The sequence below is a fragment of the Martes martes genome (assembly GCF_963455335.1).
Source record: "Martes martes genome assembly, chromosome: X".
Lineage (NCBI taxonomy): Eukaryota > Metazoa > Chordata > Mammalia > Carnivora > Mustelidae > Martes > Martes martes.
In genome coordinates, this window is record NC_137897.1 from 14961796 (window position 1) to 14988734 (window position 26939).

The 26939-nt window shown below is 36.3% G+C and overlaps 1 protein-coding gene across 2 annotated transcripts in view; it reads right to left on the reverse strand.

Moving 5' to 3' along the window:
• The window catches only part of RPS6KA3 (ribosomal protein S6 kinase A3), a 111377-nt gene that overhangs the window by 38512 nt on the left and 45926 nt on the right, over positions 1 to 26939 (reverse strand). For both annotated transcript variants that reach the window (XM_080831229.1, XM_080831228.1), the window contains exons 3-5: positions 14925 to 15041; positions 9809 to 9890; positions 989 to 1069 (exon numbers count right to left, since the gene is read on the reverse strand). In XM_080831229.1, the coding sequence (XP_080687355.1) occupies positions 989 to 1069; positions 9809 to 9890; positions 14925 to 15041 (280 nt within the window). The remainder of the gene's footprint in view (positions 1 to 988; positions 1070 to 9808; positions 9891 to 14924; positions 15042 to 26939) is intronic.

Genomic DNA, 26939 nt, shown 5'->3' on the forward strand with positions numbered 1-26939 from the left:
CAACTCATTCACAAATTATTATTATTGAATAATGAATATTATATTATTTTAAGCAAACTAATGATTATATCATAGATCTAAATTTATTTTTTATGAGAAGATAACCACTGATTTCTCTTAGTGTCCATGTGGAAATGTTAAAACCAGAGTTTTTTATTATGGAACCACTAGAACATTTGTTGCATTTTCTTCAGGCCACAGTCTCCCAGGAATACAGTAGTTTTAAAACATGTGATCAATCAGGGCACCTGGGTGGCTCAGTGGGTTAAGCCACTGCCTTCGGCTCAGGTCATGATCTCAGGGTCCTGGGATCCCACCAGGCTCTCTGCTCAGCAGGGAGCCTGCTTCCTCCTCCCTTCTGCCTGCCTCTCTGCCTACTTGTGATCTCTCTCTGTCAAATAATAAAATCTTTAAAAAAAATGTGATCAATAAGAAAAATTCCCAACATGGTTACTTAACCATGAAACAAAATATAAGAACCATGTCACTTAAGTGGAGGAAAAATGTGGGTTTAATTACACAAAGCTTTAATTACACGAAGAATCACAACTTTACCCACTGAGAGAAGCACATACACCTTTGGGGAAAAGAAAGGTGATAAAAGCTTCAGGATGTTGACATTAGGGATCTTTCTCGCTTTTAAGAAAAGTTGGGCTAACACATATGCACTATAAACTGCTGGTACACTGTTACTAATTATATAATATTATAATACAAATACATAAATATATAATAAACTCCTTATTATAATAAAGAACAATGATTATTATTACCTATTCCTATGGCTACTATTCAGAAACATAAGTATAAATGCAATAAAGGCTTCTAAAGTTTAAGAAGTAATGGTTTAATTTCCATGATTTTATTTATCTGTTAAACACATATAAATATACACAAGTGAATACTTATATACATTAATATATCTGAATGCACTTAGGGAGTGGAGGATCAGGTGGAGGGATGAGGTTGCAAGTGGTTTTGAACTTACCATAATGTAACTTGACAATAAAAGGATGATTAACTTCTACCAAGATATCACGCTCCATTTTTGTCCGAACACGATCTCGAACTACAAAATATTGTACATATGGCTGTATTACAATAGCTTTCAGAGACAATCTTTAAAACAAAATCTCTTTGGTGCCTATTTTAAATTAAATTATGCTAAAGTGTGAATTCATATTTTCATACATACCAATAAAACAATTTATATGTACAAATAAAACTATTAGTCTCAAATTTTTAAAATATATTTTTTACTAAATTATATAGCTAGACAAAAGTGTTCATGTTTATAAAATCTGTGCTTTATGTTTAAAAATACATAGAGAACATATCAGAATTTTAATCAGATGTTGGCTTTAACATCAAATTTACAAGTATTTTAATCAAAGTTATAAAAAATGACCAAAAAAGAGTAACTTTTTAAAAATGAAGCATCCCAATGAAATATTAAAACACACAAGAAAACGGAATAGGTTTTACTAACCCCTACCAATCCTATCAACTCAATTTAACAAGCATTCATTAAGCAACTGTAAAACATGACAGACATGGTGAATGATGGGTATACCCAAAAAGGTCTACTTTGGGGGAAGGAGGAGAGAAAGGGGAGAAGAAATAACGTGGTGCAACTGAAAGAGCAGAGGCTTTTTGGAGTTAAATCAGATTCAGATCTGTGTAATCTTAAGCAAGTTACCTACTCAAACTCTTTGAGCCTCCATCGCCTCTCATCTATGAAGTAGAGATAACACCACTGTACCTTTGTAGGCTGTGTGACCATTTGAGATAAGGTCTGTACATCCCAGAGCCTGGTATATAGGAGATAGTCAATTAAATGGTAGCTATAGCCTGGTATATAGGAGATAGTCAATTAAATGGTAGCTATAGCACCATGAATATGATAAAGGGATAAAATGACTTATTACTAGCAATAAGTAGTACAGAAAGAAATTCAGGGAAGGAAAAGATGAGTAGGAAAGCATGAAGGAAGAGGTGGAGTTTGGCACTTTCGGAGTGGAATTTAGATGGATGGGAAGGTCAGACCTAAAAGAGAAGTCCAGGTATGGAGTACCAGAGCAAGCAAGGACATGGAGGCATACGTAAGGAAGAGAAAGTAACCAAATCGGTATGGAAACTGGGGAGGTTAAACTGGGAAGACCCAGATTCTTGACAATCTGGAATGGCAGATAAATTTATGTTTCGCCTTAGAGGTAAAGCTCTCTTTTACCGATCAATGATTCGCTGAGCAAATTCTATGTAATAGGTACCGTAAGACACAAATACAAACAAAATATTCTTCAAGAAGCTCATAATCTGATGGGAGTGACAGACAACTAACTAAATAGAATACATTCTGATAAGTATTCTGTGTTGGTAGCTCAATGGATTTAAGAAGTGAACATGATCATTCATTAAAATTTTATTCTTTTTTTCTGTTGCATAATAAGGATAAACCATAAATGACTTGCATTCTTCAGGCCAGAAGGACTGAATGGTTATGTCAAAGTTTAAGCAGAAAGAACCAGGAAAAGAGTCTTCTGTAGGGGGAGGAGGGTAGGGACAGAGAGAAAGATGAACTGGTATTCTTTTCAATATAAAGTGACCAGATATTTAAAAACAGAAATAAGACCCCTGGAAAAAAAGAAACAAAGAATCTAAAACAAAATCCTATGTTTCCCATTCTACCAATTTTCCACTTTCAATTGGGAGATTTCAGTGCCAGTGACTGAAAATGGGCAAACCAGATACAGAAATCATTTTGCTCTTGAGGTCTACAAAGCTCTTTTAAATGACTTGTCCAGCAACAAGTATATGAAATTCAGTATCAATCTCTGATTTCATTATCTTATCCTATCACAACAACTGGTGTCTTCTATCCAACAGATCCTTTCTATTATTTATATAAATGAGGTTCATCACTTAGGTCTGCTGATAACTCTGTTCCAGTCTAGCCCACATTTGTGCTTTTATACTGCTATCTATATGATCTTGGATTCAGTTTCTATTACCTTAAAGCTGGATTCCAAATTTCTATCTTTCAATAATTATACAAAGATTACAAAGCTTATCATTTAAAACACACCTCTCTGCTCAGTGAGCAGCAAAAATAACCATCCGTATATTTACTGCATATCCCTCATCTATTATTCTATCACGACCAAAAGAACAATTATTTGGGAGTCAGGAACTACAGGTTTCAGTGGCCCTGCCAGTAACTAGATGAATTACCTGCTCAAATTCTTATACTGCTCAGGGACTTCCTGCTTTCTTCTCTATAAAATGAGAGGCTAGAAAAAGATGATTTTTTTCCCATTATGATTATCTTGTGAGGTGGTTTCCTTACATGTAACGCTGATGAGAACTTGTTTAGTTGAAAATGAGCAGCGAGATTTACTTACTCAAGAATTCCTTCATTTTGTCTGAGGTAGGACTGTGTAATAATTCTAATCTGGTTTCTTTTATCATGTAAAGTCCTACTGACAAATATAAATCATCCTAAAATCAAGAATTTTGATTAGGATATACTGGTTTAGAAGAAGGCATGTTTTATATTGGCTAAACTCTAAACCCTAAAATAGAATTTGTTAATAATGACTCATGCTGGCAAAGCAACTACATTCCTCTGAAATAATTTTTCTCATATCGTAGCTATTAGATTTTAAATCCTCCTTGACTTGAACGTAAGAGTGAACAAGAAGAAATGCTGTTTATGTTTCTAGGATTATGTATTAAGAAACTTTGAGGCCCACAGACTACTGTATTAGGACAAAAGTCCCTACAAACTCAACTTAACACTAACGACTTCTACTTGACCCCATTTATTGTATTAATAGGAACTCTGAAATGGAAAGAGACTTCTGGTTAAACATAAATGTTTTACTTTCTACATTCTTCCAAAGCCCCAATGAAATTATGATAATGGAAAAATTATGCATAAGCTCACAAGGACAAAGAACAGGAGAGAAAGCAAGAGCAGAAGATGAGTAAGTGGTAACTTACACAGTAGATAAGAGAAAGCTAAAAGCTAAGCCTAAGGGAATGAAGCCAATGAGAAATAAGGAAATTCTTGCCAGAGAACTATTTCCCGTTGGCTATTTGGTAACTTACTCTTTTTTTTTTTTTTAAACATTTATTTATTTTTTTGAGAAAGGGACAGAGACAGAGACACAGAGAGAGAGAGAGAGAGAGATGCAGAGAGAGAAGGGGAGAATCTCAAGTGGACTCCCAACTGAGCATGGAGCCCAAAGTGGGGCTTGATCTCACAACCCTGAGATCATGACCTGAGCTGAAAGCAAGAGTTGGACACTCAACCAACTGAGCCACCCAGCTGCCCTGGTATCTCACTCTTAAATGTGAAAAAGATAGCAAAGGATCCCCAAGCATTTGAGGAAAGCCTCTAAAGATGAAAAACAGTTATAAAAATAAACAGGAAAAAAAGGAATAAAGGGTAACAGAGACAATGTAAAGAGGAGAAAACTTAAAAATCAACCTTGTAATAATTTATATACCCCAACAGAGCAAAGACTATATGGCACCCATGAAATAAGAAGCTTTAAAAAGGGTCAGGGTGGAAGGAACCAGTATCTTCAACAAATAAACTACCAAAAAAAAAAAAACCAATGGAGACAGAGTTCATAGATTAAAAGACTTAAAGAGAATCAACCAACTATAAAATAGAGATATAGATCTCGATTCAAACAAATTGCAAAAAGAAAGATGAATTATAACAATAGGAAGAAGTGGAAATTCAAACATTGATTAGGTATCTGTATATTAATTTTTTAGGTATAGTAATATAGTTGTATTATTTAAGAATATTTATCTTTTAGAGATACATACTAAAATATTTATGGAAGAAATTGTACAATGTCTAGGATTTGCATCATAGTATCAAGACAGGGGAAAAGAAAGGACACAGACACAAAAAAAATTGACCATGAGTTGAGAAATGCTGAGGCAGCAAGGAGGTTATATGGGGGTTCTCCATATTCTTTTGTTTCTTTCTGTAAATGTCTGACACTTTCCATACTAGAAAGTTTTTAAAAATAGAAGAGAACAAGGAAAATCTAGGAAATTAAAAATGATGGTAGAAACAAAAATGTCTATAGGAAGTTCGAAAGTTAATTAGTATGTTTCCTAGAAAATAGGGGGAAAAAGACAAAACTAGAAAACAGCAAGGAAAAAAATTAAATGATCCACGAAACCCAACATATTCAAAGAGCAGGAGTTACAAAATGGGGAAAAAATGACAAAATACTTGGCCAAAACTGAAGAAATGAATTTCTAGATTGAAAGAGACCATCCCAGGGGCACCTGGGTGGCTCAGTGGGTTGGGCCTCTGCCTTTGGCTCAGGTCATGATCTCAGGGTCCTGGGATCGAGCCCCGCATCGGGCTCTCTGCTCAGCAGGGAGCCTGCTTCCCCCCCTCTCTCTGCCTGCCTCTCTGCCTACTTGTGATCTCTCTGTCAAATGAAAAAAATCTTAAAAAAAAAAAAAAAGAAAGAAAGAGACCATCCCATACCTGATAAGGTAAATTTCAAAAGTTCACACTAAAGAAATACCACTGTACAAATTCCAAAACAGCAGGGATAAAGAATTGAATGGTTCTAAAAACTTCCAAAGAGGAAAAGCAGCTTGCGTACAAAGGACTGGAAGTCAGTACTGCAATAAACCTCATAATTGCAACACAGGAAACTGGAAGACAATGGAAACTATGCCTTCAAATATCTGAGGGAAAATTATTTCTCACCTAGAATTTTATACTCAGCCAAATTATAAATTAACTGACAAGGTAGAATAAGGGCATTTTAAGACATTCAAGGTCACAAAAATTTCACCATCCATTCACCCTTTCTGAGGTAGCTACTAGGAGATGTGTTCTACCCAGACTGGAAAGTGAACTGAGAAAGAAGTAGACACAGAATTCAGAAAATGAGATCTAATACAGCAAAGATGTGAAGGTAATGTGACTCCAGTATACTATCTGGCTCAGTTAGGAACAGTTCTTATGAAGCTGTAATAATGTGGGACACATGGGTGGTTCAGTCAGTGTCTGCCTTCAGCTCTGGTCATGATCACAGGGTACTGGGATGGAGCCCAGCATCTGGTTCCTTGCTCAGTGGGAAGCCTGCTTCTCCCTCTACCTGCTCTTCTCCCTGCTTGTGCTCTCCCTCTCTCTCTCTGATAAACAAACAAACAAACAAACAAACAATCCAAGCTGTAATAATGAAAACATTACTGGGCAGACATGAAAGGCAGAATTATGTGTGGGTGGTAGTATGAGAGAACTAAATCCTAATCTGCTATGTTAGGAAGTCAGTAAATTGTCACCAAATGAAAAAATAAAGAATTGCAATTAGGAGTACTGAATGTGGATGTAAATGACAGAAATAGCAGTTAAGGAGACAAAAGTCATTGTCTCTGAGGTTCAAGAACTGGGATAGGGAGGAGAGTTGGCAAAGCAATATTATTTTGTAAGATTCTATATACATATTACTTTGGTAAAAATTAAAATTGAGCTTAAGAATACACTAAAAATTATCTGACAGCTTACAATTCCGATATGTCAAATATTTTCATTTTTCTAGGGTTTCCTCTATAGCTTATATCCATGTAATTTTACATACTTGTGGTAGCCAAATTTGTTATAACTGTTGACTTACATATTTTCATTAAGTTCACTTTGGGGACTATATTTGAAATATTTCTTTTAAATAATATCCTATTAAATAGTATAATTTTTAAACATTCCTCTATTTTTCAATATTTGTGTGATTTCTAAATTCTCAACATTATAAATTAATATTGCTATGAGAATTTTCAAGTGCATGAATTCTTTCTCTGAGATTATTTCCTCAGGTCAGTTTAGCAGCAATAATGCTTCTCTGTATTTATTGCAAAACCACTTTCCAGTTTATGCTTCCACTGTATGAAATGTTAACATTATTTTCCATGTATTTCTGTATCAGCAAAATGGAACATTTTTCCAAACCTTATTTTATCCCCCTTCATAAAATTTTGAAATCCTTTAGGTAGAGGTTGTAATACTACTTTTCAGGACCTCCTAATTCAATTATTCCTTTTATATATATTATTTGGAATTCTACTGTAAGGAAGAGCTCTCCCTTGCTCCATATTACTTAATTTATGGATCAATCCATGGATTTTTGACTCAGTGGTTTGTAATCCATCACTATAATTACTGTAATGTTCAAATTGTTCTAGGTTTGGCCTGTAGGAGCCCTGTACTCATTCCTTATGTTATTATTTTCTAATATTTCAGGTGAATAATTTCATGATTTCTTATTTATACTATTTTTCATTGTGTGAAAGGCTAAATATTTTTGCAGTGTCAATCTGTTTATAACTTGTAATTTGCTCAATATCTCTTCACAAGTTTCCTAGATGTGGTAAGTTGTAAAATTCAGTTAGATTGTGCAGTTAGTGGGGCGCCTGGGTGGCTCAGTGGGTTAAAGCCTCTGCCTTCGGCTCGGGTCGTGATCCCGGAGTCCTGGGATCGAGCCCCGCATCGGGCTCTCTGCTCGGCAGGGAGCCTGCTTCCTCCTCTCTCTCTGCCTGCCTCTCTGCCTACTTGTAATCTCTGTCTGTCAAATAAATAAATAAAATCTTAGATTGTGCAGTTAGATTGTTAGATTTTTTTATGGCATAGGGTTTATTTAAGACTAATTTTTCCAGGTTGCTAAGGAGTCTTTCAAACAAAATTTGTGAAATCATTTCTCATTGTTCTGTACACCTGGTTTGCCATACAGCATAGCACCTATTCTCTTTGAGGTGTATGCTTTTCAAATAAAATTTTAAATATTTAAAGGAAAATTCAATTGGAATCTTGAGGATATGGAGCTAATTGGATGGCTGGATGAATACTAAGATTCTTAACAACAGTTAGCCTTCTCTAAAAGGAATTGGGCATTTATTTCCTTTCCTGATTTCTTTTAGATTTTTTCAGTTTTATAGTTATGTATATTATGTATAACACAGAGCTCATCAAATACATGAAACCTACTTTTGTTGTTTTTGTGAATGACCTCTTTTGTTTAAGTTCCACTGATGTAGTTTTATAACTTGGGAGTAAGCATAAAGTTATACAAGTAGTGATATAAAGTAGGGCACTGAGGACATAATTTAATTCTCTGGTCCTAGCAAGAATCAAGTAAGTAGTGTGCCAGTTGTAGAGACTAGCTAGGAAAGAAAATACATTCAGGAAGGGAGCAAGAGAAAGAAAGCAAAGGATGGTGTTTATAGAGAATTGTAGAATTTCTTGGAATGATGATATCCAGGTTAGGTTACTAACTGGAAAGAATAACATCAGAAATAATAAATGGTCATCACAAATATTCCTTCCTAAATATTTTAAAAGCTTTAAAATTACATGTAGGGTGCCTAGGTGGCTCAGTCATTAAGCGTTTGCCTTCGGCTCAGGTCATGATCCCAGAGTCCTGGGATAGAGTCCCACATCATGCTCCTCGCTCTGTGGGAAGCCCGCTTCTCCCTCTCCCACTCCCCCTGCTTGTGTTCCCTCTCTCGCTGTGTCTCTCTCTGTCAAATAAATAAAATCTAAAAAAATAAAATAAAATAAATAAAATTACATGTAAATTGAAGAGGAAAAAAATGATGCTGGGAATCAATACATTAACAACCAGAGGTTATGGGGTAAAATAAACAAAACTACTAAATAGAAGATTTAAGGGGTGCCTGGGTGGCTCAGTCGGTTGAGCCACTGCCTTTGGATCAGGTCATGATCCCAGGGTTCTGGAATTGAGCACCAGGTTCCCTGCTTGGTGGGGAGCCTGCTTCTCCCTCTCCTTCTGCCTGCCACTCTGTCTACTTGTACTCTCTCTCTGTCAATAAATAAAGAAATCTTTAAAAAAAAAATAGATGTAAGTATTTTAGAAATTATGTATAATTTCTTCTAAATGACTATTTACCTAAAAGAGTCAAATTCTATATAAGATTGTTCAAAATCAGAGGCTTAAAATAAAAAACTTGGAGACCAGAAGTCAAGATGATAGGGAACCTGGGTGGCTCAGTGGGTTAAAGCCTCTGCTTTCGGCTCGGGTCATGATCCCAGGGTCCTGGGATCGAGTCCCGCATCGGGCTCTCTGCTCAACAGGGAGCCTGCTTCCTCCTCTCTCTCTGCCTGCCTCTCTGCCTACTTGTGGTTTCTGTCTGTCAAATAAATAAATAAAATCTTAAAAAAAAAAAAAAGAAGTCAAGATGATAAAGTCCTTAAAATAAAAGCTATTTTTCTTTTGATAAATCAGTAGGTTTTCAAAACATTAAAACAATCACATTAATTTGAAGATGAATCAAACCCAGTCTGAATTTTCTAAACCTTTATTTGCATGAGCCCAAAATGAATTTATAAAACTTTTTCTTTAACATGGCAACACCCATTCTCACTAGTCATGTGATTCCTAGCCCAGTAGGAAAAATTCATTAAAATAAAGTTTAAACTTAAAGATAGTAACAGGGGGTGCCTGGGTGGCGCAGTTGGTTGAGCGACTGCCTTCGGCTCAGGTCATGATCCTGGAGTCCCGGGATCGAGTCCCACATCGGGCTCCCTGCTCAGTGGGGAGTCTGCTTCTCCCGCTGACCTCTCTCCTCTCATGCTCGCTCTCTCTCTCTCTCTCAAATAAATAAATAAATAAAAATCTTAAAAAAAAAAAAGATAGTAACAGGAACAGATTCAGAATGTAAGTAACTGGCCTAGGAGTCACTAGAGATCTGTTGAGACCTTCCAGTTTGCTTAGACTATGCAAACAGTATAAACAGTTATAGCACTTACCTTTCAATGTGGCCTTCTTCAATACTTTCATGGCATAAAGCTGTCTAGCATCAGAGCCTGAGATTTTTTTGACTAAGAAAACCTGTATTTAAATGAGAGCGAAAATAAGTTTTACAAAGTATCACAAACTATGCCACTGTTAAAAGACCCTTCCAGTAATACTGTGTATTACTAAAAAGATTGTTGTGCCGTAGATGCTTATTTTTCTCATGTATCAATTATAAATACAATGAGTCGTAAACAGTGATAATAACTTGGGGTGTCAACATAAGTGAACATATTGTTTTCTTTCTTTCTGTTGTCTGCCAATTCCCAAAAAGCATGTAACATATAAGACACAAAAATCTTTAAATTGTGTAATCAGATAAAAGTCCAACAATGTTTAAAGTATAACGTAAGTGGTCATTGCTCTGCTTTTAACAAAATAAAAATTCTTTTGATCTGATAAAAATTGTTATACAGGAGTACCCCTGGACCACAATTTTCCATTGGTACAATTAATCACTGATAATTGGTCTTTTCTATGTATGAAAACTGCACATAAATTTCTCATAGCTGGGAAGAACAATTTAAAACACACTGAAGAAGCCTATTCACAACTATTTAATGTGACTTAAGACAGAACCCTAACATTTTGATCTTTTAAAAATTAAATTATCACACATACCTAAATATGAAGAACACAGTTCCTACATATGTTACTGAGCCTCTTGATCTTCCAAATTATTTTTAGCTGCTTTCAAAATCTAGTGTGAAATTTATGCAAAATGAATAAAGCCTGCTCTACATAATTCACAGTCATGCTATAACATGGCTAATATGAAACTATACATCTTTCCTGTTCATTTTGACCATTAGGTCTGTGATCTTTTTTTAAAATTTTTATTTCAATTTCAGTTAGTTAACATACAGTGTAATACTAGTGTCCGGTATACAGTATAGTGACTCATGATCTTTTTCATTCAATCTTAAACATACTCACTAAATGGACCTGAATTTCAACTTTTTTCTTCTAACTATTCTTTCCCAGCAGTTGCTACTGAGTTGCCACAGATGAGAAGAGAAGCAATTATAATCAAGAATTTAACTTTCAGGTCAGCTCTCAATCATCTGCTCTAGCATGCCAGGCTATTAGCAAAAATCAAAAAATGCTACATCCAACAGATTCTAGGGTGAGGGAGAGTTCCTCATTTTGAGAAACTGTGCCAAAGGTGATTGGCAATGACCTCAAAAGTTTAGTGAAGAGCACCACAACTTGCACAGAAACCTGGATGCACTGTGTGTTCCTCTCTACAAATCACTCCCTCTTGTCCTTCTATGATGCCCCACCCTTTAGTTCCTTTTAGCCAGTTAGCAGTGAGCTAAACTAGGGAGAAAAAAGCATTCTTTTTTTTTTTTAAAAGATTTTATTTATTTATTTGACAGAGAGAGATCACAAGTAGGCAGAGAGGCAGACAGAGAGAGAGAAGGAAGCAGGCTCCCTGCCGAGTAGAGAAGAGAGCCCGATGCGGGGCCCGATCCCAGGACTCTGAGATCATGACCTGAGCCGAAGGCAGAGGTTTTAACCCACTGAGCCACCCAGGCGCCCCAGAAAAAAGCATTCTTAATCAGGTTCCTAAGATGGAATGATGTTCACATGTTAAAGGTAATCAGATTATTAATATTTTTGAACAGAAATAAATTCTAATTAGGTGGAGATAATTAGGATTTATTTGGTATTTATTCTTAAGATTCCCTAATCAAGCTTCTTTGTGCCATTCCACAAGAAAAATTCTCCCTGTGGATTCCAAACTTTTTTCACCCTTCTTTGAAAGTACCTTAACACTTTTCAGCACTTCTTGGTTTGCAAAGGACCTTCACAAGCACTTGTAATACATCATCATGATAATTTTGGGAGACAGGTGGACTAAGGAATGCCTATTTATAGCTGCCCAAGCTAGGGCTTAGAGAGGTTAAATAATTTGACTAGTGTCACAGTGGAGGTACTGAACAAGAATCGGGCCACCACCCAGTTCTGTGCCTTTGCTCAGGCACTCTTCATCTGTTCCCTCTGGCAGGTCACCAGTTAAGGGTAGCAGGAGCAGCAGTGGTCCAAGATGCCATCGGATCTTCCCCAGCCAGAGTATTCATGACCTTTCGAACCCCCCATGAAGCTATTCTAAGCTCTGACAGGTCATCCCTGTTTCCTTGGCTTACACGGGCTTTTTAGGATGAGTAAGAAAGGAGATGCCCTATTTTTAATGTTTGCTATTTATAGTAAGGTATTTAAGTTACTTTTAAAGAAATAAAGGGAGATGCATGCTAACTCCTGGCAACTTTAAATACTGTGTTCCCTGAAAATCTAATGTATAGAAAGAAACCAGTCTATTTGGGTTTACCCATAATATGACTGCATGATAATACAATTTCATAGCAGATATTATGTGCCTGGCCTTTTATTATTTGATTCTCACTACTAACCTATGAGGTCAGGACTATTATTTAGTCATTACTTCTTTCCAGAATTATATGCTAGATACTGTGCTACTAGCTCAATGCTAAGACATGGTACAGAGCATGTCTCCTGCACTCATGGAAAGAACACAGAGTCTAGTGGAGGAAATAGCCACTGAACAGTTACACACATGAAAAAATGCAATTGTGGTGAGTGCTGTGAAGATGAGGTATATAATGTTCTGACAGGGTAAAATAGAATTTGATTTAGAATGGCAGAGAAGATCATAAACATGAGAGGTGCTAGTTAAGATGAGGAAAAGGGTGGGGTGGGGTGTTTCACGACGTGGAAATCGCATGTGCAAAGGCTTTCTAGTGGGATGGAGCCAGGTGCTCAAGGACTGGAAAAAAAAAAGGGCCAAGGTAGCCAGAACACGGAGAGTGAAAAATACATAAAGTGGTGCTTTTCAGGTAACTAGGCACCAGAACAAGGGGCTCCTCAGCCATCTTAACAGTATGTTTTTATCCTAAAGGCTTAAAGGAAGCTACTGAAGTATAAGATTAGCTCTTGTTGGCTGTCACGTAAATAGTGGCTTGAGGAAAGAACAAATTTAGTTCGAGTTAGGAGCCTCCTTCAACACCCCAAGGAGAAATGGGGGTGGCAAAGACTTAAGGAGTAGCAGTGGAGAAGGAGAGGACAGGCAAGATTTGAGAAATCTTTACTAAATCAATAGGACTTGCTGATAGTTCATACTTGGTGGGGAGAGGCAAGAGAAAAGATAGGCAGTAGAAGGTAGGTCAAAAATGTCTCCCAAGTTCCTGGCTTGCTTAACTGGATGCCATTCATAGTTGCAGAGAAAAATGAAACAGGACAGGTTGGCGGGGGCAGGGGAAAATCCTGACTTTGGTTGTAGAGATGTTGAGTTTAAACTGCCTTTGAATCATGTGAAGAGAACAAAATATGCAGCTGTACATAGAGTTCAGAGCTTAGAGGCATGATCTAGATTGGAGAGAGAAATCTGTCAGGACAGCTGTATATGGGTTATAATTATGATAGTGGGCATAGAGAAAATAATTAGTGAGAGTACTAATGTATTATTATGTATTATTTATGTATTAGAGTGAGGAGAAGGCAGCCTAGAATGGAACCTTGAGGGATTTCAATACTTAATGACTGGCTGGAAGAGGAAAATGGGGCTTGGAGAGGTTAAGTAACTTGCTCAAGCATATGTAACAAGTAGAAGAAAAAAAATCAAATCCATATCTGGCTGACCGAGAGCCCAAACTTGCAACCATTACATTCTACTGTCTACTTAACCAATATTTGAAATAAAAGCATCACTTTGGGTTTAAAGGAGGTTAACAGCTGTAATAAATTACCTATATTACCCAAGAACTGCTAAATAGTCCCCCTAAAACACACAAGGAAGCTAAAGTGGTGTTGTTTTCGAGCTTGCAGACCGTATTATCTTCAGATATTTCCTCACGGGGAGGTGGTAAGCAAGCACTGCAATGTGAAAGTTGAATGCAATCTCAGAATCTTCCTCTTACTGAGAAACAGAATAGTTAGATCAAATAATAGTAATCATAATATTGTTCTTCTCAAAATGGAGGACAGAAAATGCTCCTGAGGTATGCAGCAGGGGGATAAGGAATATCTGAAGAAAAATGATGATGTTGCACCTTCAGGAGCAATTTTAGTTGGTGGCTTTGTGAAACATTTTTGATGTTAAAGACAAACATGGGTATCATTCATTAGAATGTAACCTCGGCATTCATTTTAATTAATTAATAAAATAATTTATTTATTTGTTAGAGAGCGAGCAAGAGAGCATGCGGGAGCACAAGCAGGGGGAGTGGCAGGCAGAGGGAAAAGCAGGGTCTCTGCTAAGCAAGGAGCCCAACATGGGACTTGATCCCAGGACCCTAGGATCATGACCTGAGCTGAAGGCAGACGGTTGACTGACTGAGCCACCCAGGCATCCCTTTTATATTCAGTTTAAAGACAAGTTGTAAGTCTCCAAAATTTCTGTACTCATAGCAGTAATCCTCCTCCCCTAATTCCTTGGGAGTAGCCATTCACTTTCTGCTGGTATTAGGGATATTCTGGAGGAAAGATTGAGATACACTGTTATAATGTACTTAGCAAGATCACCTTCCGTATCTACATGAGGACTCAAAAAGTATCAAAAAGTGTACCAGGGGAATAATTTTTGATTTTTAATCATTTGTAAAGTGTATAAGTCACATGCTCTTGAAGAGAAAACAAATATGAAGTGATTAGTGCCAATTTACAAAAGTTTCCAGTGTACCTTTGAATGATTTTATTCACTTTCTCATACTTACTGACAGTGAGAAATGTAAAAACAGAAACAGGGGCGCCTGGGTGGCTCAGTGGGTTAAAGCCTCTACCTTCGGCTCAGGTCATGGTCTCAGGGTCCTGGGATCGAGCCCTGCATTGGGCTCTCTGCTCGGCAGGGAGCCTGCTTCCCCCTCTCTCTCTGCCTACTTGTAATCTCGCTGTCAAATAAATAAATAAATAAAATCTTAAAAAACAAACAAACAGAAACACTGCTTGTACAGAGATTGGTAATATTTCATAAAATAGTACCATTCTTCATCTGTCTGAAATACACACAAATTCCAAGAAACAACTTCTAAAAAAGAAACACTCGTGACTTACCTTTCCAAATGATCCCTGCCCTAATACTTTTAAAAGTTCAAATTGGGAAGGATCTGCCTTTTCATGTCCTTCCTTTACATGATGTGTGATTGCAATTTCTTTGATACTGCCTTCTTCCTGTTGAAGCAAATATAAACGGAAAAAAGAGAGTTAGAGACATTTTCTCCAGCTATAAACCAAGAAACATAAATTTAGCATTATCATATTAGAAATCCTCAAATTATTATTTGGTTTTTCAAAGTAAGCTCTATGTCCAGTGTGGGACTTGAACTTGTGACCCCAAGATCAAAGGTTACATGCTCTACCAACCAAGCCAGCCACACAACCCTGCAAGTATACTTTCAAGTTAAATGTCAAAGAGAAAGATACCAGCCCACTGCATAGACCACTTTAACTTCTACTTAACATTAGCACTGAGTATTTCCAAGTCTTCATTCTTCCTACTGGAGATAATGAAAATAGTTTCATGGGGTGAAGGCAGAGGATGTAAAGAAGTCTGAAAACACAACAGAGTAATCTGCTGTGTTCTGACATGTGCTTGTATTAGGTAAAACCAATCACACACACACACACACACACACACACACACACACACACACACACACACAGAGTCGTGTTCACTGGGGAGTGGGGTTGAAAAATATTCCAAGGCAAACATGGAGATTTCTACCCTCAGCAAGGCCATTTGGATCAGTATGCTGAAGTTTATTCTGTTGGAAATATGTAAGTTACTTTTTTTCTACAACTACTTGAGAACTAAACAAGGAGAAAGAGTTAACTCTAAAACACAAAATCAAAAAAGATTTAACATTTGGAATGGAGAATTAGACACAGAAAAAAGTTACTACTCAGCATAATGGAACAATGGAAGGTCTTAGGGTTAAGGGAAGGATTTTTAGACAGTGGATGTGTCAGTAAACCTGAGGGAAGGCATCAGAAAGGGAGAAAGGTTGAAAATATATGTATGTACACACAGAATTTCAATTACTTATTCACTCTGGGATTAGTAGATAGTACACCTTATTTAATCAAGACCTATATACTATGTTATAGCCAAAAACTACAATAAAACAAAACCCAACAAAACCAGAAGTATATGCCTGTCAAAGACCATTTTTCTTTTTTGCCTGTTATTTTTTCCTAGTGTCTAAGTATTATTAGTAGAATCAAAATATGTTGTATAAAAATAATTCATTGTTTTTATTATTGTTGTTTTCCACATGCATGTCTGAGCTCAATTAACATTTTCTGAGATAGAATGTTGGCTATATACGGAATTACAAAGATTTCTCAAAAAGATACACTGTTCTACTAATATGGCAGGTTCTGAAAATGAGCAGTAAAAGAAAAGCTCTTGTAGGACAAAAAAGGAATCTAGGCCCACTATTTTACTCTGTAAGACAGACGTTTGTTGACTGTGCTAATTAATACTCAAGCAGCTTCAACATTTTGGAGGCTCTCAGAACTGTGGCAACAATAAAACAATCCCTCAATATGGTTTAGTCCTTTATTTTGTAATTTCATGTGTACTATCTCCTTTATTTTTCACAACCATCCTGTGCAGGTGTTAGGGTAGAATCAAGCATTACCTGACTCTGAGACTCTACCCTCCTTCCTGTGCACCCATTCTCTGCAAATGAGACTGGTTGGTGGGTGTACAAGGGCTTGAGAGTGACAGCTATTTGTACCTATATTAGGAAAGGCAGGAAGCAAATTACCAAATTCTTTAAAGAAAAATTTCAAAGAATAATGTATGTGTGAAAATGGTTAAATCCAGCAAACATTTATTAAGCACCTACCATGTTCCAAGCCTGGGTTAGGTGCTTTTTCACCTTTTATATTTCCTGCTTCATAAAAAACCTTGTTAGAGAGGGCTGGTAACAACAGGGTGGGGTATACCTCAGAGCAAGCAAAAACATCTCAGAATTCTCTACAGACTCCCCCATTCATCACTAGAAATTTGACAGATCTTTTAAAGGCCAAATGGTCTGAATACAGTTTGAAGTTTAAAGAGATTAAGTAAAGATCACAAGCCAATAACTGGCAGAGTATGGATCAATTCCAGGTTCTGACTTCTAATGACTTCTAAAACAAGGGTCTTAGCATTACCCCATACTGAGACTGTCAGAGGCTTCTGTGGTTCCCCATCCAAGATCAATGACAGGAACATACAAACTTATTCCCTTGATCCTTTTAACTGGTCTGTTTCTCTTGGGTCAGTTAGCTACAGTGATTAGAGAAATGTTTTTGAACTTTTGGTAGCATATCTTCATCAGTTAAAAAAAAAACTAGCATATACCCAATATTTATATACTTATTGGCTTTGCAATTATATATACTTTTTGTATTACTGAATTATATACATTATACATGGAAATGAAACTAAAAGGAAGTTCTCCTCTTTCTTTTCTGTAACCCAAAGTGCTTGTCACATCGCACTTAAAAGACTAGTGGATTACAGACTTAAACTCAAAAGGCCAAGGTCATGGGTTGGATTCTAGCATGTGCCAGTCAGCCTACTATGGAAAAAACTATCTGTTCAAGAGCCTAACTGGAATCTAACAGCCATTTATGCCTTTAAATCATGAGGCTGTGAAGAACTATACTCTGTATAACATTCCATATGTCTTATCAGTTTTCTTTTTTGGGTAAGTGGGATGTAATTTTAGGCTGCAATATTGTTTCATCTTTTATTTCATAAGAATACTATAGTTAATTGTCACAAAGATGCAATACAGGCAGGGAACGATCACTGAATTATAAAATGTTTTGCATTTTGCAGCAGTCATACAGGATCCAGTCTTACTCTCATAAGGAGAGCTACAATCAGGTCACGGATCTCAAAATAAACAGCAGTAACTATTCAAGAAAGATTTTATCTTGGATGACTACCCTTCCTTTCCTCTCACGTCAAACAAGTTACCAAAAAACAGAATCTCCCTTTGATCCCTTCATTCAACAAACATATACTAAAACATCTACTATGTATCAAACATGGTAATGGGAATGTCTTTCTTTCCTCCCCCCGCCCCCACCATTTCCAGTAGCATCACCAGGTAAAATTCTTCATTACCTTTCCTGTGGAAAACTGAAACTAGCTTGGTTACTTGTAATGCCCCTTTGTGCCACTGCCAGTCCACTTCATCCTCCTGACAAATTCATTTTCTGAAAGGAGATAGCTCCAGTCATATGACCAGACTGCCCAAAAACTCCTTTAAGTTTTCCTAAATTAAATGCACTGCTTCCCCTTGGCATGTAAAGCCCTCTACAATAAGGCTGCAACTTAGTTTTATGGTATTATCTCCCAACATTGCCTTACACGTAATCTTTTGTCCACTGGGTTATTTCCTGTTCCTTAAACATTTTGTTTTTAAAATTAAATATGTGCACATGGATGACCAAATCAAATAGTGACAAAATACCCTATGATGAAAAGCAAGTTTCCTCTCACCCTAATACCTAGGCTTTTTAAAAAAGTTCTTTCTGCACTTACTTTGATAATTTCTTGGTTTATTAACTTTAAGACAATGCCTGCTGATTTAAAAATAAGATGAAGGATTCACTCATACCTCCTTCATCATCTTCTTCCCCACTATTTGCTAACTATATTGCTTTTACATAAATTTCTCATCTTTTCTATTAGTTTTGGATAGAATCCTAACTCCTCATCTCATTTTGTTTTCAAGATTTATTATTTATTTGAGAAACTATGTGTGCAAGGGAGGAGGGGGCACAGGCAGAGGGAGAGAGAGAATCTCAAGCAGACTCCCCTCCGAGAACTCCGAGAGTCTGATGTGAGGCTCAGTCTCATGACTCTGAGATTATGACTTGAGCTGAAACCAAGAGTTGGACACTTAACATATTGAGCCACTTAGGTACCCCCTAACTCCTCACTTTATAAAAGGAGGTTAACAGTGCCTGTACGGACACACCTGGGTGGCTCAGTCAGTTAAGCGTCTCTGCCTTTGGTTCAGGTCATGATCCTAGAGTCTTGGAATTGAGTCCCCTATCAGGCTCCTTGCTCAGTGGGGAGGTTGCTTCTCCCCCTGCCTGCTGCTCTCCCTGCTTGTGCTATCTGACAAATGAGTAAAAAGAATCTTTAACAAAAAATAGTGCCTGTATTTCCCTAACCTGCTAGCTATATTTTTATGTTTTTATTAATATTGAGAAAATTAATTCTCTCCGGTAACCACAACCAAACCCTTCATATTATCTCCACCGCCTGATTTTAAAAGCAGAAGTCCCATATACCAGCATTCACATTTTTATGACAATATATTGTTTAAATGCAGGCTAGAAAGTACATTAAATTTCCTTTTATACAGGCCCATAACAGTGACTTCCAAGACAATCTGAGGGGACTTAAAAAACAAAACAAAACAACACTTCATCAAATGCTTAAATTCATGATACATTTTACTTTGAGTTCTATTGGGACCATGATTTTTTTTGGGGGGGGGGGAACATGAATTTTTAAAAAAGATTTTATTTATTTTTTTATTTGACACACAGGAAGAGAGATCACAACTAGGCAGAGAAGCAGGCTCCCTGATGAGTGGAGAGCCCAATGTAGGGCTTGATCCCAGGACCCTGAGATCATGACCTGAGCTGAAGGCAGAGGCTTAACCCTCTGAGCCACCCAGGCACCCTGGGGACCATGAATTTTTTACATGTTTTTCTTTTTTTCCTGTTTCTAACAGCCCTGTCATTCCTGGGGGGAGGGAAAGGTTAATTTGACCATTAGTCTTAATTTTTCCTTAACCCTTTACCATACTTCCCGTTCTTCTGAGAGCCCTCTCTTACCTTCCCATCAGGAACGATTGTTTCCTAGGCCTTGCTGTACAGCTATTACCTCCAGGTATCTCTTCTGGGCTTTCCTGGTCAAACCCACTATTCTCAGTTTTCCATACCCTTCTCTTTCTTAGATTACTACCCTGTTAACTTCCTAAGAAAAGTGATGTGGAAAAAAATTTTCTGAACCTTGCACATCCGAAGATGTCTTTGTCTTCACATTTGTATAGTTTCACTTGGTAAAAAATTCTATAGAATAAAAACAGTCTGACCTTGAACACTGACATTAATGGCCCATTGCCCTCTAGCAGCCAGGACTGCTACTGAGATGGGTGATGCTAGCCTGATACACATATTTGGGAAGATGTACTGTTTGCTTTCCAGAAGCTGTAAGAATTTTCTGTCCTTGTACTTCTGAAATTCCACACTAGTGAGATAAATATGGGTCTTCTTTCCTTCAGAATGCTAGATGGTTGGTGAGCTTTTATAATTTAAAGACCTGAATTCTTTGCCTCTGAGGGAACTCTAGCACTTTTTAAAAAAAATAATTTCCTTCCATCAGTTTTTCAGGGTTTATCTTTTTGCAACGCTACTACTTAGGTATTGTATGTCTGGGATTGAATCCTGTATGTCACTTATCTTTTTTCTCCTATTTTCCAAGAGACTTCCTTGGTTTTATTTTCCCACCCTCATACTGAATTTCTTATTCTGGCAAATCTTATTTTAAAATAAATTTGCAAGTGCTCCTTTTGTCAATGTTTCTTTAAAAAAAATAGCAACTTCCTCCACTCCCTACCCTCTTACCCCAAAATGGATGCAATCATTCCAAACCTCTTTAGGATATAAACTAGAATTTCAAAAGTCTTTTTCTACATTGGGCCCAGAAAGTGCAAAAAAGTGTGCACGGAGATGGAGAGAAAAGATCAAGGCCTATGGCCCAAGTTCTAAAGACTTGTCACTATTATATCTTCAACACTTTTTTTGTTCCTTCCAAGTTTAAATTTTTAACTAGTCACATTAGCAAGCTACCTTTTATCTACGTTTATGTTATAATACGGTCATAGCAGTATCATAAGCAAAATACCCTTGGCTGGTATCTCAATGCTCAGATTGTGCTTAATGTCACCAGTTTCTCCAAGTTATGGGACCATGGTATTTTAGAAATGAAAATGAGGTTCAACTAAGACATAATACTAATTCTTGGGCAATCTTGGACAATAGGTAGAAAAGCAACAATGTGCTCTTCTAGCTCATACCTAGAATCTAATGAGATGGATAAGGAAAGGAATATCAAATTTCCAAAGGCACTGATAATCCAAGTACAGGGATTTGCATGTGACAAACATATCATGTGAATAAATCACCTGTTACTGAAATAAAACTGTTACATGAAATTTTACATAATGAAAACACAGAATTACAGTTTGTAAAACTGAATTTTTGCCTATAAGCGCACAGTAAAGCAACTATAATTTTATGGAAGAAGAATTTTGTCAGTGAAGTCAAGCACAGATTTAATTTATATCCATTTTCCCCTTGTGAGGTTCACATATTTTTATATTCTCTGACATATTTTAAATTATACATGGATATATGTCCATTAATCATCATAAAAAAAACTTACACTGTATTTCTAAAAGCTGGTCTCCATCACAACCCTGTATCATCTGTCTACACCCCCGTCACTTTCAGATATTTGCCACCCCCAGCCTAGATGTTCAATACCCTCAAGCTATGGGAATTCATCCATTCATCCACTTAAACGTTTATTTATTGAGTACCTCATACATCCAAGCATTCTTCTAGATGCCTGAGATATACAATAAATGAAACAGATGAAAATCTCTGGCGTTTTGGGGAGAAACCAAACAATAATAGGTATATTCATGTTAGAACAAGATAAATACCACGGGAAAAAGATACTAAGTTGGGTAAGAGAGATCAGAAGTGCATGGATGAAAAGGAGAGCTTGCAATTTTAAATAAAACCATCATTGCACGTTTTACTGAAAAAGTGCTATTTGTGTAAGACCAGAAAGATGAGACGGAGTCAACCATCTGGGGAAGAGCATTTCAAGCAGAGACAAGCCAGTGCAAAGGCCAGTGTGGGAGCACACATGGAGACCAGTGTTTGGATCAGAGAGGAATAAAAGAACAGGTCCAAGAGGGGCTAACTTCAGGGAGACTATGGTGCTTCTGCTTCTTCCGAATTGCCTGGTCCTAATGGAAATGTTTCTGATCTGTAACACATTCTTAGGCCCATTCCTTTTTGTTAGAAGGCAATTCAGATTATGAGCCATGTAATGGGCTAGATATTAGAGATACTAAGATAAAGAAGAGTCTCTGCCCTCTAGGAATTTACTTAGGGTTTCAAAGATTTATTACTGGATAAATACTTGTTGGTATGTGACCCATGATAGAAAAAACAAGGTCAATTCAGTTAACAAATATATAATTTTTGGAATTCTATAAAGGATGTCATTTTAGACATCACAGAAAAATGGCAAAAGAAAATTCATGGACAGGTGGATCTTCTGGTGTTCCTCCAGTCACACAGAAAGCCACCTCATTTGTTTTCCAGGAGCACCAAAAGATCTATAGGTTCCTTCTAAATTGGTCCTTAAGATTTGCCCTTTAATGGGAAAAAAATTAATGTTTCCTTTTTAAGTTGAGAGGAAAAAGATATAATTTTGTTCTTAAAATGTAAAAGTATTAAAGGAACAGAAAGTGATGCTGTCTATTTAAGACAGAAAACCCAATATTGTAACATACTACCATTAAGTAAACAAACTGTGTGATATTAATTGATTTTAAAGAATGATTCAACTTTTGGCATTATGCCCTGACTTGTATACATAATTTCCTTTTTCCTGCTCTCCCTTGGGTCAGGAAGTGTGTTCTTAAGGCATTTGTATTTTCTAAATTGTTTTGAATGTCAGAAAATATAGATGAAACTTGAAGTAAATTATTTAAATGTTCCTTGGTAAAAACTAATAAATAAATCTTTACTAACTGTCAATATGTAACTGTTTTTTGGCCTAACATAAAGAAGACGTTACAAATAAAAAATGTATACTTCATTTGCCTCTTGAATGTAATTCAAAATTCAAGTATTAATCTCTATATAGAAACCTAAGGTTCTATAATATAGTTTTAAATTTTAAAAAGATATTAAGGAGGGCACGTATTGCATGGAGCACTGGGTGTGGTGCATAAACAATGAATCCTGGAACACTGAAAAAATAAAATTAAAAAAAAAAGATACATTAAATTTTTAGATGACTGATAAACATAAAAATTTGGCTGTGATACATAATTAGGCTGGTTATCCAAGTTATGCTGAAAAAAACAATTTAAGGTATTCTAGATTACAATTTGACCAAATCCAATTTACTTATTTGCTAATGGATGATAAATATGTTCAGCATTTTTCATTAAACCAAGATCTCTAAGAGTATTCCAAGCCAGCTTCTTCTATGTTTGAGAAAATAGCATTGCTGTTCTCCAGACTAACATTCCTAATCACTGCTGCAGAGGAGCAGTTTTCTCCCAATCGGGAATCCCAATCAAAAAATTAAATTCTCTTTGGAGAACAGCAGAATAGCACAATTCTCACAGCAAAATATCAAGTTAATTTGGCAGAACTTAAATGAAACAAAATGCAAATTATCATTTGCTAAGCACATTTTAACAAAGTAATACTTTGAAAACTGTGTCTACTCTAAGATGAAATTACTTAAAGTTACTTAAATACAGTTGATTAAAAACTTCAAAGTTTGAAAGGAACCAATTTCAACAAAAGTCTGACTTTGAGGTCTTGACTATTTAAAAATAATATATTCTCTAACCCATCAAAATATTGCTTACATTATAGTAATCTCCTAACTATCAATAAGTTCACAATTTTCTTCAAGCCTGGTTTAATACTGAAAGTTACTGTCATTTGTTTTATTATACAAAATTACAAACATGAGCAAAAAAAAAAACTATTCTACCACCAAAAAGCCAATGTAAAAATAAGTTTACAAAATATACAATTGAAACGAATAATACACATAGGTGGCTTACTTTTAGCAAACATAAATATTATCCTTTAAAAGCTCTTTAAAAACTGGTTTTGAATTTTGAAAACCTTCTTAAAAGAACATATAAAACGAAATAATTGTTTAATTAGTATAATTATACTGAGCTCCAACTAAAACATTTTAGTTTTCACAGAAGTTGAACAAAGCTTACCTGTATAGAGCGAACACGAAAAGACAAAAATTTAAACATGGCTACGAAACCATGATGGTGATAAAAGAATTTCTGACTGTAAAACTTAGGTTGGAAAGGGAAGGCCAAGCCCCTGCAAAGTTTTCTCCTACCAGCTGTTCCGGCAATTAGAAAATTTCCTGTCAGGCGGGTCCTGAAATGCTAGAAAAAGAGGCCTGACAATTTTCCTGTGGTAAAAGAAAGGAGAAACGTAATGGCGAGGGCACTATGTAGCTAGCTGATAGGTAGGGAGGCCAGAACAGGAAACCAAAACAGATTTGCTGATAGCAAAAATCCTGTTGAAATGTTCTTAACTCTTGGTTCCTAGCAATCCAGACAATTTTTACAACTAGTGAAATGAACATTATTTTATTTTAGAATCCTGGGGAATGCCAGTATTTCTTAACTATGACTCTTTAATAGCAAATGAAACTAGTCAGCACTATTAAAATAATAAGTCATTGATGCACATGTGGAATTCTACCCTTTGTAATGTTTACACACACACACTCTAAAGGATAGTCTCAAGACTATTTTAAGGTTATATATAGACAAGTCATGGGTGTTCCCTTTCAATGAGGCATTGTTTCGTAACTATGGGAAGAAAATGACTACATGCAAGAAACATTTTGCATGTGATATAAGGACAAATTCTTCCCGTTTTAAATGGAAGTAAATTATATTTAAATTCACACTGGTTATAGGCATCAATTATTGGCCAGGTTAAAGACTTCAAGGTCCATAACTAAAAATCTTAGTCGATAAAATCTAAATTAGAAGAAAGACCAACCCCTGGGTTATTAGTGAGCAAACGACTTACTGATATAAGCCAAACTGGAAAAGGAGAGGTTAAGTTACTGGATAATCCCTTACTCCATTTAATTCTCTAACAGCCTCTAGAAGTTCTTCTAAGGTATTTTTATTTTGGAAAATAGTTTTTAAAATATGCCAATAATCAGAATATGATCACTGAGATAGTGGCATTTAAACAAAACCCAAGGACAGAAACATCAAGAGCTGTGGGAAAATGCTCTACTTGATGTGCATTTAACTAACCTAAGCAGAACCAACAAACACATCGATCATTAATATATATATAATCTATACAAATTTAATAAAATAACTGAATTTTCAAAATCTGAAGACAATTATCGTACGATTTCACTCATATGTGGAATTTAAGAAACAGAACAGATGAACACAGGGGAAGGGAGGAAAAAATAAAATAAGATGAAATCAGAGAGGAAGACAAACCGTAAGAGACTCTTAACTATAGGAAACAAACTGAGGGTTGCAGGAGGGGAGATGGGTGGGGGGATGGGGTAAATGGGTGATGGGCATTAAGGAGGGCATTAGATGTAACGAGCCCTGGGTGTTATATGCAACTGATGAATCACTAAACTCCACCTCTGAAACTGATAGTACAAAAAAAAAAAACAAAACAAAAAAACAAAATAAAACACAAAACCTGAAAAGTCTTCTGAAAACACCAGAAATGATCAGCTAGTTTTCTGGATGAAGGAACCACGGTCAAGGCAGGCACATATTTGATAATGGAGTTATCTATAATGAGAGCTCAGTTCAGCACTACTTTTTGGAGCAAACATTGAAGTATCCATTACGTGTTTCCATTAGGTGTTACACGTGCCATATGAAAGGCCAAGGCTCTTTTCACCCTATCAAACTTTTGCAGCTATGTTCTATAATGTTCTCTATATGTTCTTGCTGCATTTAACTTTTATGGCAATGTTTTATAAGTGACCCAACAGAAGTTGAAGAATAAAAAAAAACTGCTCAATTTAAAAAATTATCTTACTTAACCAGGTATATTAGAATCACCTGGGACCCAAATAAATGACCAAGATAAAATTTTGAATTCTGCTAGGGAATTGTGCAGTCTTCTTGATTAAAAATGCATGCTCAATTTTTCAGCAAGGAAAGCACGTAAGAAAATTTCCATCAGAACACAAACCCGCCCATCTCCCAGAAGGAATTATTTAAGTCTCCTTATAATGCTGCAAAATGGCAGCATGGTTAGGACAACCACCTAACATAAAAACTGCAGTCTGAACATGAGATGCCTTTTAAGACTGTCAAGAGGCAGCAAATAGCACGGTTACTGTGCAACTGATGAAAAGATGTACAAAACAAAATAGGATTGTCTTTGTATACAGCACTCATCAACTTTATTCAAGTAATACTTAAGAAGCAACCAAATAACCTTTTTTGAATTTGAAGGATTAGTTTGAATTGGCTTTAATGACTACTGATGCTCAGGTTAACAGTCACATTTTGTTGTGTGCTGTGCTTTTTAATAAAAGCACTAAGAAAATGAATCAATATTTCAGATACCAAAACCTAAAATAAGTCTCCTTGAGATGAAATGATACCTAAATTAAAACAGTGTGGTATTGCTGTATAAAAGATAAACAGAGGGACAGAAAAAAATAAAAGGATAAATGTTGACATTTTACATCTGACAGAGATGTTAGGACATCTGGCTACTTGTCTGGGAAAGGCAGAAGTCATAAAGGAAAATATTGATATAGATTTGATTATAAAATTCAGAAACTTCTCTGTATCAAAAGGCACCATAAATAAAGTTAAAAAGACTAGTTCAGGGGCACCTGGGTGGCTCAGCGGGTTAAAGCCTCTGCCTTCGGCTCAGGTCACGATCCCAGAGTCCTGGGATCGAGCCCCACATCGGGCTCTCTGCTTAGCAGGGAGCCTGCTTCCACCTCTCTCTGCCTGCCTCTCTGCCTACTTGCAATCTCTGCCTGTCAAATAAATAAATAAATAAAATCTTTAAAAAAAAAAAAGACTAGTTCACATGATTGGAATCCCTTATAATCATATTACAACTCACCACTAAGCAACAGCTTTTTTTGGGTGTTAGTTATCTCCTAACCAAAAATGAAAGCGCTTAAGGCCCTTTGGTACATTGCTTAAGACACTGATTACTGTTTAAGTT